Source organism: Rhinolophus hipposideros, assembly GCF_964194185.1.
Source record: "Rhinolophus hipposideros genome assembly, chromosome: 25".
Lineage (NCBI taxonomy): Eukaryota > Metazoa > Chordata > Mammalia > Chiroptera > Rhinolophidae > Rhinolophus > Rhinolophus hipposideros.
In genome coordinates, this window is record NC_138071.1 from 13,508,822 (window position 1) to 13,521,922 (window position 13,101).

At 56.1% G+C, this 13,101-nt stretch overlaps 3 protein-coding genes across 5 annotated transcripts; 2 read left to right on the forward strand and 1 right to left on the reverse strand.

Annotated features, from left to right (window-relative positions):
- The first annotated feature begins 905 nt into the window (after positions 1-905).
- On the forward strand, positions 906-3,628 carry ATP6V1F (ATPase H+ transporting V1 subunit F). Its single transcript, XM_081038152.1, has 2 exons — positions 906-1,135; positions 3,162-3,628. Exons 1-2 carry the CDS (start codon positions 978-980, stop codon positions 3,361-3,363), a joined length of 360 nt encoding a protein of 119 aa, XP_080894278.1. The 5' UTR covers positions 906-977; the 3' UTR covers positions 3,364-3,628.
- A 230-nt stretch (positions 3,629-3,858) lies between these two features.
- SPMIP1 (sperm microtubule inner protein 1) lies at positions 3,859-6,291 on the forward strand. The gene is made up of 2 exons (XM_081038156.1): positions 3,859-4,604; positions 6,146-6,291. The coding sequence occupies exons 1-2, from the start codon at positions 4,184-4,186 to the stop codon at positions 6,253-6,255; spliced, it is 531 nt and encodes a 176-aa protein (XP_080894282.1). The 5' UTR covers positions 3,859-4,183; the 3' UTR covers positions 6,256-6,291.
- A 107-nt stretch (positions 6,292-6,398) lies between these two features.
- On the reverse strand, positions 6,399-11,662 carry LOC308492771 (uncharacterized protein). Of its 3 annotated transcripts, none has more exons than XM_081038154.1 (6): positions 11,565-11,662; positions 10,664-10,725; positions 10,188-10,291; positions 6,933-8,634; positions 6,617-6,708; positions 6,399-6,534 (listed from the first exon to the last, which is right to left on the reverse strand). In XM_081038154.1, the coding sequence occupies exons 4-6, from the start codon at positions 8,349-8,351 to the stop codon at positions 6,432-6,434; spliced, it is 1,614 nt and encodes a 537-aa protein (XP_080894280.1). In that variant the 5' UTR covers positions 8,352-8,634; positions 10,188-10,291; positions 10,664-10,725; positions 11,565-11,662; the 3' UTR covers positions 6,399-6,431. The 3 variants fall into 3 exon arrangements, with proteins under 3 accessions (XP_080894280.1, XP_080894281.1, XP_080894279.1); XM_081038155.1 differs by lacking the exons at positions 10,664-10,725; positions 11,565-11,662 and having other exon boundaries at positions 6,933-7,022; positions 7,104-8,264; positions 8,567-8,634; positions 10,188-10,227; XM_081038153.1 differs by lacking the exons at positions 10,664-10,725; positions 11,565-11,662 and having other exon boundaries at positions 6,933-8,264; positions 8,567-8,634; positions 10,188-10,227.
- Between the last annotated feature and the right edge of the window lie 1,439 nt (positions 11,663-13,101).

The following is a 13,101-nucleotide window of genomic DNA, read 5'->3' on the forward strand; positions in this document are numbered from 1 at the left end:
CCCAAAGCCGGTTCTGTCCCTTCTGTCTACCAGTCCGTCAACTCCATCAGCTTCTCCACGTTCCCAGGGTCACTACCGGAGTTCTGGCCACCGCCATCTCTCACCACAACGGTTTCTGCTTCAGTCTTGCCTCCGCACAACGTTAGCTCTGAAACCTAAGTCCGACGCCATCACTCTGTCGCCTGAAATCCTTTGGGGGCTTCAGGATACCTCTGTCCTCAGGGCCACTTCCAGATTCTTTAGCTTTCTTTTTTTTACATTTTTTTTTTAATTCAAGTTCACTGGGGTGACATCTTTAACTTTCTCGATGGCACCTGTGCTCTCAAGTCACTAAGTCTGTGCACAGGCTGTTGCCCTTGCTCGTCTTACTTCCGCCCGCCTTTATCCTACTAGCGACCTTCTCGGGCGCCCCCTGCCCCCGGGTTAGTTACCCCTGATGTGCGCTTCCACGTGCGTCTCACATGTTAGCCACTAACACACCGCTTTATACTCGCCTGTTCACTTGACTTCACCAGACAGTATCAACTTGTTCCTCCTTTTATTAACCGAACAAAGACGTGACTGTTAACTACGTGCTATCGTCACACACACACATTCACGACACAGACCCAGACGTGTCCTCAGGAACAGACACCGTCTTCTCCTGCGCAAACAGCAGTAGGCGCAACGCGTTTGCGGAAGGCACGATCGCCAGCGCCCGAGCGAACCCGTGATGCCGCGCGGACTTCTGGGTATCGTAGTCTCCGAATCCCGGCTTCTCTGTGTGGCGCAGGCGTATTCAGATTGGGGCAGTTTCGCTATTCATGCGCATGTCCCGGGAGACGGAATGGTGGAACTGCGCATGCCCACAGGGTGGGGGTGCGGCCCCAAAGGCGGTGCGCTGCGGGGGCGGGGCTTTGGCTGCGTCCGGCGGTCGCCGCGGGGGCGGGGCTTTGGCTACGTCCGGCCGTCGCTGCTGAGCTCTGCCGTCAGTGAGGATGGCGGGCAGGGGAAAGCTAATTGCGGTGATCGGAGACGAAGACACGGTGACCGGCTTCCTGCTGGGCGGCATAGGGGAGCTTAACAAGAACCGCCACCCTAATTTCCTGGTGGTGGAGAAGGACACCACCATCAACGAGATCGAAGACACTTTCCGGTACGGTAGCCCGCGAGGCCCGAACGGGCCCCTCTGCTGCCTGGTGGGAGCGCCGGGAGAGGGCGGGGGCGGCGCGGGGCCTCCGGACCGGCCGAAGTGTGAAGGTCTCGGCCTCGAGGGGCAGGGAATTCGGCCCGCCCGCCCTTCGGGAACAGACGCCTCCGCACCCCAAGTTCCCCCTGAGGGCTCGGTGGGACCGGGGCTGCGTCAGGTGCACGAGCCCCCGCGCACGTGACCGCGTGTCAGGAAAGAAGGGGAACAGAGCTCGCGGCGGCGCGGCGCCTCGGCCCCGCCTGCCCCTGGCGCCTGCAAGGCTGGGCGTCCGCAGCCCAGGCCCGGAGGCGCCGGGTCCGCCCCTCTGCAGGCCTCCCCCAGGTCCCAGCACTGCGGCTCCGGGTGGTTTGCGAGTTGACCCCTAACGGAACCGCACACCCAGTGAGCACCTAGGCGGCCCCGGGCTCGGGCTTTCTTGTGTTTTCGTCCCCCTTAGAGACTTAGAATTGTCCTGGAAGGTTAAGAGTTATTATTCCCACTTATGGAGAAGAAAATTAAAGCTTAGCGAGGTTAAGGCACATACCAAAGTCACATGGGTCTGAGCCCTGTCCCAAACCTTTCTGCCGCTTAAGCCGGGTCCACGCTCTGCTTGTGCTGCTCTCTCCAGTGTATCCGGGAATTTCCCATGGTCCTGAGCACAGTGGGCAGAAGACTGTGTCCCACCTTCTGCAGGCATGTCCCTTAAGTCAGGCAGTGGCCTGGTGACGAGAACTGAGGGTGCCAGCCCCCTGTTTTTCCCCTCACTCCTTCTCTAGGGCCCCTGTTGCCAAGTCTCAGGAAAAAAGCATTGTCATCTGTTTTCCCCTAAACAGCCCAGCCCTTGAGCTGCCGGCTGAGACAGGTTCCTGCTGCCTGGAGCACGATAGGCCCTGACCTGGGAAGCTGATCGCTGCTGCTCTGTAAGCAGTCTGGTAAAGTGACCCAAGTTGTCACGGGAGAAGGACACGTTGTGTTCTAAGAACTTGCTATGTTTCCAACCAAAAGAGACCTCAGCGATCCTCAAGTCTAACCTACCCTAGTGTCTGACAATAAATAGTTTTTAGAAATTTACTATAAGACCCGGTATAATACTATAATAATACTGGATCTTATATTAATTTTTGCTCTAAAAGATGCATTAGAGCTGATTGTCCGGCTAGGTCTTATTTTTGGGGAAACATGGTACATTTATTGGGGTAACATTGGTTAATGATATCATATAAATTTCAGATGTATATCTTTGTAATACAAAGTAAATCGTTTTTAATGAATAAATATATTAATCACAAGAAAGGAAGATCCCACTGCCAGGTTCTCTGTGCAGAAAGTGTGATTCCTTTGTTACGATCTTCCTCTTCCTATGCTGTGCTTTTGGCTTATGCCAAACTTCCCCTCTGATTCATCCTTGCCCTTATTAACACAGACCTCTAGGACTTTAGACAGCCTTCTTTTTAAAAACATTTAATTTGTTTTCCTTTGAAAAGTTAATGTGTTCATGTGGTTTGCAAATTAATACTTAAATGGTATACACATTGAGAAGTCTCACTCCCGCTCCTGTCCTCTTCTACCTCATTACCTCCCTCCTCTTTCCCTACAGATAACCGCTTAGCTTCTTCCTTATCTTTCCATTTTTCCTTTATGCAAAAGCAAAGGGACAGACATGTCTATTACCCTCTCCTTATTAGGTTGGTGCAAAAGTAATTGCGGTTCAAAAGGTTAAATTGCAAAAACCTCAATTACTTTTGCACCAACCTAATACACTGGCATGTACCCTAATCTTCGTTACCAGTTCCCTGGGGAGCCCTCCAGGCAGGGGAGGTAGACGCCTGACCACCAGGGCCCTTAGCTTCTGAGTGCCGTTGATTCTGGAGAGAATGGAGAGCTCAGTGGCAGCCTTTGCCCTTGTCCTCTGCTGTCTGGGTCAGGCCGTGCCCTTGTGTTGCCCAGCCCACCAGTGTGCTGCCCTGGACTCCCTTCTCACCTCTCCCAACAGGCAGTTTCTGAACCGGGACGACATTGGCATCATACTCATCAACCAGTACATCGCAGAGATGGTGCGGCACGCGCTTGATGCCCACCAGCGCTCCATTCCGGCCGTCCTGGAGATCCCGTCCAAGGAGCACCCCTATGACGCTGCCAAGGATTCCATCCTGCGCAGGGCCAGGGGCATGTTCACGGCCGAAGACCTGCGCTAGGGGACTCCCTACAGCCCTGCCGCCTCTCCCCAGGCTTGCCATCAGCCCCTCTCTAAGTTCTGAGCCACTAATGTCCACTTCCCTGTCCCTTCCCACTCCATCGAGAGGCCAGATGAGGTGCTTCCAGGTTACTGGGGCTCTGCCATTAAAATCAAGGCTGGGTAGGGAACAGGAAGCTGAGTGTCCTCTCTTTCCACTACCTCTTCCCTGGGCTGTTACAGTGTCATTGTTGATGTTAAATTAAAATAATATTCTTCTCTCTAAACCCAGGCTTGGTGCTAGAAAGGACACATGGGGGAGGTCGCTTTGGGGTGGGTTAGATGGGCAGGGCTGGAAAAGGTTTTGCCAAAGACCCAGGCATAGAGGATTGGACCAGGAAGATTGTGCTAGGAGGCCATAATTCCAGGGCTGGTCCTCTGAATCAGTGACAGCCAGCTCTGGCAGAAAGGAACAGAAGGAGGCTTGAGCCTGGGACCCTGGCTCCCCTACTTCAGTCTGTATTAGCTGGGAGGGGACCTCAGGGATGGAAGCGGAAAGCACAGGAAACCTGGAAGCTTGTGATACTAGACCAGGCATGGGTCTTGCAAGAGGTTTGGGGATCAGGGCTCTTAGCCAGTGGGCCGTGGCCTGAGGCTGCCTCAGGAAGCAAGGCATGTGAGGTCTGCTGAGGGCATGGCAAGTAGAACCCTGGCCCTGTGTGAGGTGAGCCTTGGTTGCCTGGTGACTGTCCCTGGGCAGCCACTTGCTGTCAGAAGCACTCTGCTGGCTGTGTTCACCCCTCAGCTGCAGCTACCCTGGTACCGTTCCTTCCCTTGCCACCATGTTACGGCAACTCAACATGGATACGGTGCAACAGAACTTCTGGAAGGAGGACCTCCTGAGGGAGAAGATGTTGCGTTGTGAATGGTACCGCAAGTATGGGTCGATGGTGAAGGCCAAGCAGAAGGCTAAGGCCGCGGCCCACCTACCCCTCAAACTGCCCACCCTGTACCCCAAAACCCCACTCTCACCTCCACGCGCCCCCAAAGCAGCCCCTCACAGGGCCCCTAGCCCTGCCCTGAAGGCTCCTATTCAGTCAGAAATGTACCCAGTACTGCCTGCCACTCGGGCCCTGCTGTACGAAGGCATCTCCCACGACTTCCAGGGGCGCTACAACTACCTCAACACCCGAAAACTGGACATCCCAGAGATGCGCTACCTCTTCCCCATCACCAGCAACTTCACATATGGCTGGCAGCTGGGTGAGCCCCAACCTCCTGGAAATCACCTCACAAATGGGTACCTGCCATGAGTTAGGCAGTGCTCTGGGCACGAGGTGTGAGAGAGACATGGACGCTCCTCTCTGGGGTGTCCATAAACGCAAGGAAATGTCCCGGAGGGACAAGTTCCACCAGGAGACTAGGGAGGGATGCGGTCGGGGCAGGAAAAATGCCCCTGGGGACCGAAAGGCTGAGAGCTAAATAACAAGGACGAGGAGGAGTTCAGGGTTGATTCTCAGTGTGAGGGGCAGCCAGTGGGAGGTTTTAAGCAGGTGACTTAAAAAAAAATCACCCTGACTGTTCTGTAGGTGATGGCTTTTGCAGGGGAAGGCGTAGACTGGCACATGAGTTAGGCAGCTGCTTTGAATTTTCCTGGCAAGAGAGGACAATGGCTCGGGCTAGGGTGATTAGCAGCACAGCTGAATTAGATTCAGGAGGAGGAGGAGGAATCAGTGGAACTTTCTGATGGAGTCAGTGAGAGAAAGGGGAAAGGGTGCACTGGCAATGCCCAGCTGTTTGGCTGGAGCAGCTGCGACAGGTAAGTGGAGAGGAGCAGGGCTGGAGGGTGTGTGAAGACAGGAGAGTGTTGGCCATGTGCTGGAGGTGTCAGGTATGTGACTACGGAAGTTGCCCTCTGGATTGAGGTCAGAGTGGAAGATACAAATTTAGGGTCATTAGAAAATAGGTGCCCTTTAAAGCCGTGAGGTTGGATGAGCTCACCTAGGGAGCTCCAGGTTCAGGAGTGGGACGGGAAGGGAGGCAGGGGACATGGGTAGGGACATGGTGTTGGTGGGAAAGCTGTCCATGTGGACTGAGTCTGCTTTTTCTGTTAGGCTGAGTCAAGGTCATCAGCTGGGGGCGGGCGGGGAGGTGGGAGGAGCAAAGGCAGTGGTGTAGTTTGAGATGAAACTCCAGGGAGAAGGAACATGCCAGGGAGCGTTGCAGGATTGCTGGGTGATGCTGAGTGTCCCTTTGCTCTTTGTGGTCATGAATGTCAAGCAAACCACTCAATCATGTCCCTTTCTCCAGCTGCTGGACTGCCTGCACAGAACAGGTGGACAGTTGGGGATGCACAGAGTTGAAAGTTTTCCCACAAAGTCCCCCTACTTTCCCCAGGGCTCTAAAGGGGCAGTGAAGGGAGCAATTTCCAACGAAAGCAGGAGGTGAGCTCCAGATGGGGAGCAGTAGGTAGAAAACTCCAGCCGTCCCAGAGAAGTCTTGCTCGGTCTGTGGTGAGGAGGGCTGGGTGTCCCGCCATCCCACTCTGGAGGATCCTAAAGCTGGGAGCAGTGATGGCACAATGGCACACGGCTGACTGGTATTCTGCCATCATTCCTGATCTGGGCACCCAGCGCACTCCATTTTCCCATAGTCCCAACTCTTCAGAAGCACTTCTTTTTATTTCTTCACACTGACAAAGTGTATACAACACGGGCAGATTTCTAGGGCTGGGCAGGAGGGCTGCCTGGTTCTGCCAGTTGCTTTCTCAGGAACCCATTACTGGCCTATGACATCTTTTCCAGGCCCCTCTGTGAAGCAAGAACTGGTCTCCTGCAAGATGTGCGGCATTCAATCTTTCTTTCGCAAGAACGGGGCCTTTGAACTGCTTGACCCCAGGGACCTGGCCCTCTGACCTTGGGCCTGGCAGTGGGCTTAGGGAAGGGAAGAAGAAATCATGCCCCACCAGGTGGGAAGAAGCTGCTGTGTGCGTCTGTGTGTTTGGCTCTGGGCCTTTGAAACGACCTCATACTTGCAGGTTGCCCTCTTGCTTTTTCCTCACCCCCTATCTCTGATTATCCCTTTGAGGATTCAGCAATGGTTAGAGGGGGCTGAGAAGGGTGAGCGCTGCTCTCCAGGCGCAGGCTCCTCAGCGCCAGGGGGCCACAGTAGCTGTTGAAAGTTCTGGGTGTTCCTGCGGAGAGAGTGGCCTGTCACCCCAGCTGTCAGGGAAAGGGGCCTGCCGTTACCCCACAAGCCTCCCCTCGCCCCCTCACCTGGCCCTGAGGGCCCGCAGCCGTCCAGTCCGCTCCCGGTGTACGTGCTCCAGCTGCTCCCTCAGGGCGCGCCGCTGCCGGGCCGCGTCCTCCTGCGCAGTGTGGAGCGCTGAGCGCCCTCGCCTCGCAGCCCAAGGCTCGACGGGGCCAGCAGAGGGCGGCACCGGGACAGCCTCGCGTCCCCGCCCCCCCCTCCGCTCATCGCCCCCCACCTGCTTTGGGTGGATGACAGCGCAAGTGTGTGATGCACGCGTTCAACGGAGCCCAGGTGGTGCCCAGCTCCGCTCCGCCCCTCACCGCCCTCTGGGGGCCTCACCTGTGACGCGAGCTGAGCCGGGCTGGGTGGGGGCGCTAGAGGGTGCACTCGGCAGTGACGGTTTCTGGCGATGCGGAGCCGTCCCAGGACCTGGGGGAGGCAGCTGTCAGCGGCCAGCCGGCCGCCCTCGGCCCCCGTCCACCAGCTGGCCCGCCTGGCTCGGGGACGCACCCGGAGCCGCTGCTGCTCGCGGTCCTGTCGCCGCCGGCGCTTGGCCGCACGGTGCAGCTCCAGGAGTCGCTGCAGGGCCGTCTCCCGCTGCGCGGTGCTCACGCCCACCGATGCCTCCTCCGTGCCGGGGGGCTCGGACCAGGCGGCCTTGGAGGCCTTCGGGGCCTCAGCACCGCCCCTCCGCTCCCCGAGGGCGCCCGGGAGCTTCGCGGAGCCACCCGCCCTCGGCCCCCTCTTTTCGCCCACCTGCTGCTGCGCCGGACCCGGGCCTGCCCCCAAGTCCTGCAGCCCGTGCCGATTGCTCACCAGCCCTGGGTGCCCTGGGAGAGCTGCAGGGCGCTCCTGCTTCCCAGAGGCCCCGGTGCTCAGGGGCGCTAGCATCACCGCTCTGGGGCCTGGGAGCAGCGGCTGGGGCGGGAGCCTCGGAGACGGAGGAGCGGGCGCCTCCTCCAGGGGACCCTCCAGGCCTGCCCCCTGTTCTCCCAAGGCCAGTGCTGACTCTGGTCTCTGGCCATCGTTCTTGTCCTGCATCAGCTGGGTGCTCCTTCCCGAGGGACCTGGGCTCTCCCTTCCCCCAGGCTGTGGCACCTGTTCTCCCAGAGACCTGCAGAAGTCCCCCGGAGTCCCCAGGGAGTCGCCTTCCTCTTGGGGCTGTGTAGGCGCCTCTCCCTGAGCCACCTCCCAGGCTTGTGAGATCTGGCCTCCGCCTCCAGAAGATTGAAGGATCTTCACTTCCTCACCCTGAGGGGTCTCCTTACTGGGTTCCAGGAGGGCCTCCTTTCTCTGGCACTCAGGGTGATTTCCTCTTTGACCCTGAAGAGCATCTTTGTTCTCACCCTGAGGTGTCTCCCAGCCTGGACCCCCAGAGACCTCTTCCATCAGAGACTGAGTAGCCTCCCCACTCTGACCCTGGTTTGTCTTTTCTCTCTGACCCTGAGGAATCTCTATCAGCAGTTTCTGAAGGTCAGCTCTGTCCTGGCCCAGGCTCCAGCCCAGTCCCTCAGGGGGACCTTGGGGTTCTGGCAGACCCCGGGAGGGCATGCCTGAGAGCCCTGGGGCTTCCTGAGTGAGCTTTCTCCCCTGTAGGCTCCCTGATGATGGTCGAAGGGGCCTCTGGGTTGTGGGCTCTGCTTGGCCCCTCTCTTCCTTCTGGTCCAGATCCTGGGAAAGAAAAGCACTCTGTCCCAGGCTTGTGAGGGAATCCCTGTGCCAGGGCCACTTCCCCCAGGAGAGCCTGGAAACACCCATGGCTGCCCTTTGGGCCTCACTTCCATTATGGCTCTTGTCGGATTCCTAAATTTGTTAAAACCATGTAATATAGTATAAAAGGTGCTTCACTGATGGCCCCACCTGGCGACAGGTAGTGGCCATGCCTCACCCCAGCAGCCTCCTCGGAAGCAGACTCCACCCCTGCTGCCCCCAATGTGAGAAGGCCCCTGTCCAGGACACTTCAACCTCTTCACCTTGAACTCTGAGCTTCCTGGTTCCCCAAAGCTACTGCTGATGGTGGGGTTCAGCTCTTGCAAGCAACCTGAAGAAGAAAGATTGGTGTTGGGAGCTTTAGCTCATGTCCCAACCCCTCACACACATTCCACCTGAACTGGAACCAAGAAGCCTAGGGAGTCCCTGGCACATAGGGGAAGGGAGGAGGTGTACTGAGAGCTGCCCATCGATCCACCTTTATTTACACAGCCTACTATGTGCCTGCTTGTCAGGTTTGCCTGCCAGCAGCCAGGCCCATTTTCTCTATCTTCCCAGCCAGGCAGACCACCTTATGGGAACCTTCACACCCTCTTCCTCCACTATGGTATGCCTGGGAGCAGGAAGGGCCTCATAAGGACATCCCCACTTTGTCCTGATGTGCTTTTCCAGGCCCATAAAGAAAGCCACTGTATGCACCTTACGTCCCTACTACTATCAAGAAAAATCCTCTTTAGCTCTTTCTTAGTTTCTGACAGCAAAACCAAATGAAATTCAAGAAGTGAAATTTTAGGCCAGAGCCAGGCCTCAAAACTGCAAGTCTTCACAATTAACAAAAGGAATCTAAAAAAGGAGATGAAATGTCACTGCTCCGTTGCAGCTGTGGAGGAAGGAGAGTCGCTCAGCATCCATAAAACTAGTTAAAAGAATTTGATTTTATAAGGTCTTAAATTGAGAACTTTCACAAGAACATTTCATCTTTATGCAATATGGATATTCAGTGTGAATATTCATAACAGTAACAAAATGAGTATGTTCTCTGTGAAAATAAATCTTTCTTTTGAAGAGTTTCTGAACAAAGGGGTTCTGATAAGATTCCCAAGCCTTTAGAAATTATTGCCATGAATTGTGAAAATAACCCCTAACCCCCTACCTCTGTAATTCTGGTCTGTTGTCTTATTAGATCCCTTATTTCTCTGGTAATAATGTTGTAATTGATATCCCTGTATTCCTCAGAGATCATATACTTGTAAAAACTGCTCTGTCAATCAGAACATAATCATTGTCACTTTCCTCCTCTCATATGCAGGATGGAACAATTAAAAGCTTATGGACTTGCTGGGTTTATTATTTAACAAATCCTTTGAGAGTCTGTTTCATTTAAATGAATAGGTCCAGGGCTCACAGCGTCTATCCCACTGAATTCTAACTGCCTATTTGTTGTCATGCTGTCTGACTAGGCTGTGGTCTCCTCAGAGAAGAGGACCGAGTGATGGAGCCAAGACTTTCTTGTGCTCTGTGTATCCGTAGTGTCTGGCGTCAGGGTGGCCAACGGGCAGCACAGAGCTGCTATTCCATGGCCTGCTCCCATTATTCCTGTGCTCCCTACCCTGAACCCCAGCTTGGCCTCTCAGAATCCTCCTGGACACAGTGCCTGAGACAGCTGCTCCCAATCAGAGGGGACTGGCACATAAAAGAAAACCTCCCTGCTGTCCCTGGGTGGCCCAATACCCAATAAAAAGGTATGAGACGCAGAATGAGCGAGGAGTGGACTGGAATCCTGGGACTCGGGCAAGGACTTCCCTGCCTCCTCTCAATTTGCTCTGGCCATGCCAGCCCAGGGACTCCTGCTGTCCTGGCTGCCGACCTCTCCTGTTAACCTACCAGGTGTGGGTTCTGCAGACATGCCAGGGCTCTCCCACCTTGGGTCTGTCTCACTCCTGGCGTTGTCCACATCCGGGGCTGATGATGGGTCTGCCCCCTGCCCCCTGCAGGAGCGCAAAGGCTGCTTCAGATGCACCTCTTGCACCTGGGCTTTGGAGGGGGGCAGCCTGTCTGCCAGTCTCCCCACCACCAGCAGGCTGCGGAACCTGCTCACCCCAACACCCAAACTCAGTCCAGGGCGGCCTGCCACAGCCCCTGTACCCACCACTGGATCCTGGGAGCTGGAACTGGGGGTTACACTTTCCAGGGGCTTGCAGTGACCATATGGGTGCAGCTGAGTGAGAGCCCCAAAAGGAGCCTCAGGCATGAGGAGGGGGCACGGGGCAGGGCCGTGGAAGGAGATCAGGAAAGCAGCCAGTGTTTGGTCACTTTGTGTGGAAACAGAGTGAACAGAATTCCCTGGGAGAAAGACTCACCCCTCTGGACGGTTCTGGCTCAGAGAGTCCCCAGCCTGGGGCGATGGGCACAGCCTGGAACTCTGGAAGGGTTGGGAGGTGGCCTAGTCCCCATGGCCCCATCCCCCAGTATGGCAGGCAGCCTCTAAGACAACCCCCCAGGGACCACCCCTCCTCCTGGCATCCATGCCCTTGGGTGACCCTTTCCCCTTCCCGTCCAGGTGAAGGAGCTTGGAAAGGGGTCCCTCCTGCCCAGTCGAGCCTTCAGATGAGCCTGCAGTTCTGGCTGACAATGTTGACTGGACAGTTCCTTAGTGGTCATCACATGAGACCCCTTCCCGTTACAGCTGATGATGCCTCAGCCCAGAGAGGGCTGCCAACCTGCCCAAAGTGCCTCAGCAGTTGGCTAAGCTGGGCCTGGAGGCACAGCACCCTCCTTCCTAGAGGGGTGGGCCCAGCCTACAGCCCTGTGGTGGGGGCCGCTCATAGTCTCATCTCGGGGCACTCTGCACATCAGTGCCTCTGCCCTCTGGGGCCTTGCCAGGCCTGCTTTCCTCCCACACTGCAGCCATGTCTAAAGGTTCTAGGGATCACTACAAGGTTGATTTGACTAAGAGGGTTGTTAGCCGTGGAATGGTAATAGCCTGCACAGAACAAGCTGGTCCAGTGCTGCAGGCACGGTACTAAATCTTTTACATGGATGAGTTCACCCGTCTTTCTAAAAGCCATCAGAGAAAGATCTGTTCTCTTCCCTATTTTGTAGCTGAGGAAATAGAGGCTTACAGTCCACAAAGAGTGTCAGAACAGAGATCTGAACCAGATCCATCTGTCTCCAGTGCCCACACTCTTTCCACTTCCCTCACCACTATGATCGCCCAACATCACACCGACCCCCCCCTGCCTCAGCCGAGCCCCTGCTCACCCCACTCGTCTGCTGCTCAGAGCCCCCACTTGTCCTACCACGGGGCTTGCTGTGCTGGCTCCATGCACTCTGGGCCTGGTCCCTCAGACCGCAGAACTGGGCCCGGGGAGGCCAGAAGAGGCCCAGCCCTGCCCCGGTCAGCAGCTCCAAGTCCCACAGGAGCTGCAGAAAGATGGGGCACCAGGATGTGAGGGGGTACCCGCTCTGCACTCTGCCACACCCCCCAGGCAGGCCCTACCTGCTCCTGGGCCCTCCGGCTCCGTTCCATCTCCAGCAGCAGGGTGGGCAACTCCAGGCCTGAGGGACAGGCCCAACCCTCGTGTGCCCCGGGAGGCAGGCTGGAGTCAGGCCCCACGGAGAGCCTGCCCGCTTGGAGACAGGGCCTTGCCTCTCTCAGCTGCCGCAGTGCAGCCCTGAGCTGGCCCAGGCCAGCAGGGCACCAGAAGAGGTGCTTGTACAGAGCCAAGGCCTGTTTGGGGCTACAAGGGAGCCCTAGCTCCCCAGGTGTGGCTGCCTGCGCCATGGGGAAGGGGGCTGGAGCCTAGAGACAGAACCAGAAGCTGAGCACAGGAGCAAGGAGGAAACAAAGCTCCTAAGCTCAATAATGCAGGACACAGACATCTGAGCCAGGGCCTGGACCCCAGCCAAGTCTCACAGAGACTCTGGCCAGACCCTGAAAAGGATTTCTTGGCCGTGGGGGTGACAGCATGGGGTAAGGAGTGTGATCTTGCCAGAGAGGGGTGTGTGCGTGTGTTTGTTGGCAATCCCGAATGAGTATCTTTTTTACGTCTACATACGTACATATACAAGAAGGTGTGTCATACAGGCATGTAATACGCCCAATGTGGGCAGCAGCCACCAATAGCTGACTCTATGCCAGGACACAAATGCTCCGTGCATGTGACCTATCCTCACAGCAAGTCTACAAGGTAGGGGCTGTCATTCTCATCCCCATTTTACATATCAAAACACTGGGCCTCAGAGAATAAGCTGCCCTAACTAACATGTGGCACTGTCTCCCACATCTGGAAGCAGATGGCCATGATCAACAGGTCCTGGAAAAACATGGTCCCCAAATCCTAACAGGCAGGACAATGGTGACAGGAGGGGACAATGACGAGTGCTTCCCTAGTGCTGGCTCCAAGCTGTCCACATGCAGAGCCCTGATCACAGGTCACTCTGCTTATTCCTTGCCACACACCAGGTACATCAAATGAGGACACAGTTTGTATAAGTTATAACTGGAGGAGAAAATGAACACAAGAGATGGTCTGTAATCTTCGCAGCCTCCTTTTCTCCTGGAGCAGCCTTGCCTGCCTGCTGCTCCAGGAGAGAAGGCAGCCAACTCTCTTCTCCGGGCCCCAGACAGCAGCTGCAGCAGAAGTGGGCTGAGCAAGCAGGCAGGTAAGCTCAATTCAGCCCAACACTTTCCCCTTCACTTCTGTTGAAATATTAGGAACCCAGCAATGAGAACAGGGTCCCCCGATTGTTTAACCAAGGTCCCTAACACACCTAACACACCAAGGTCACGCAGCCA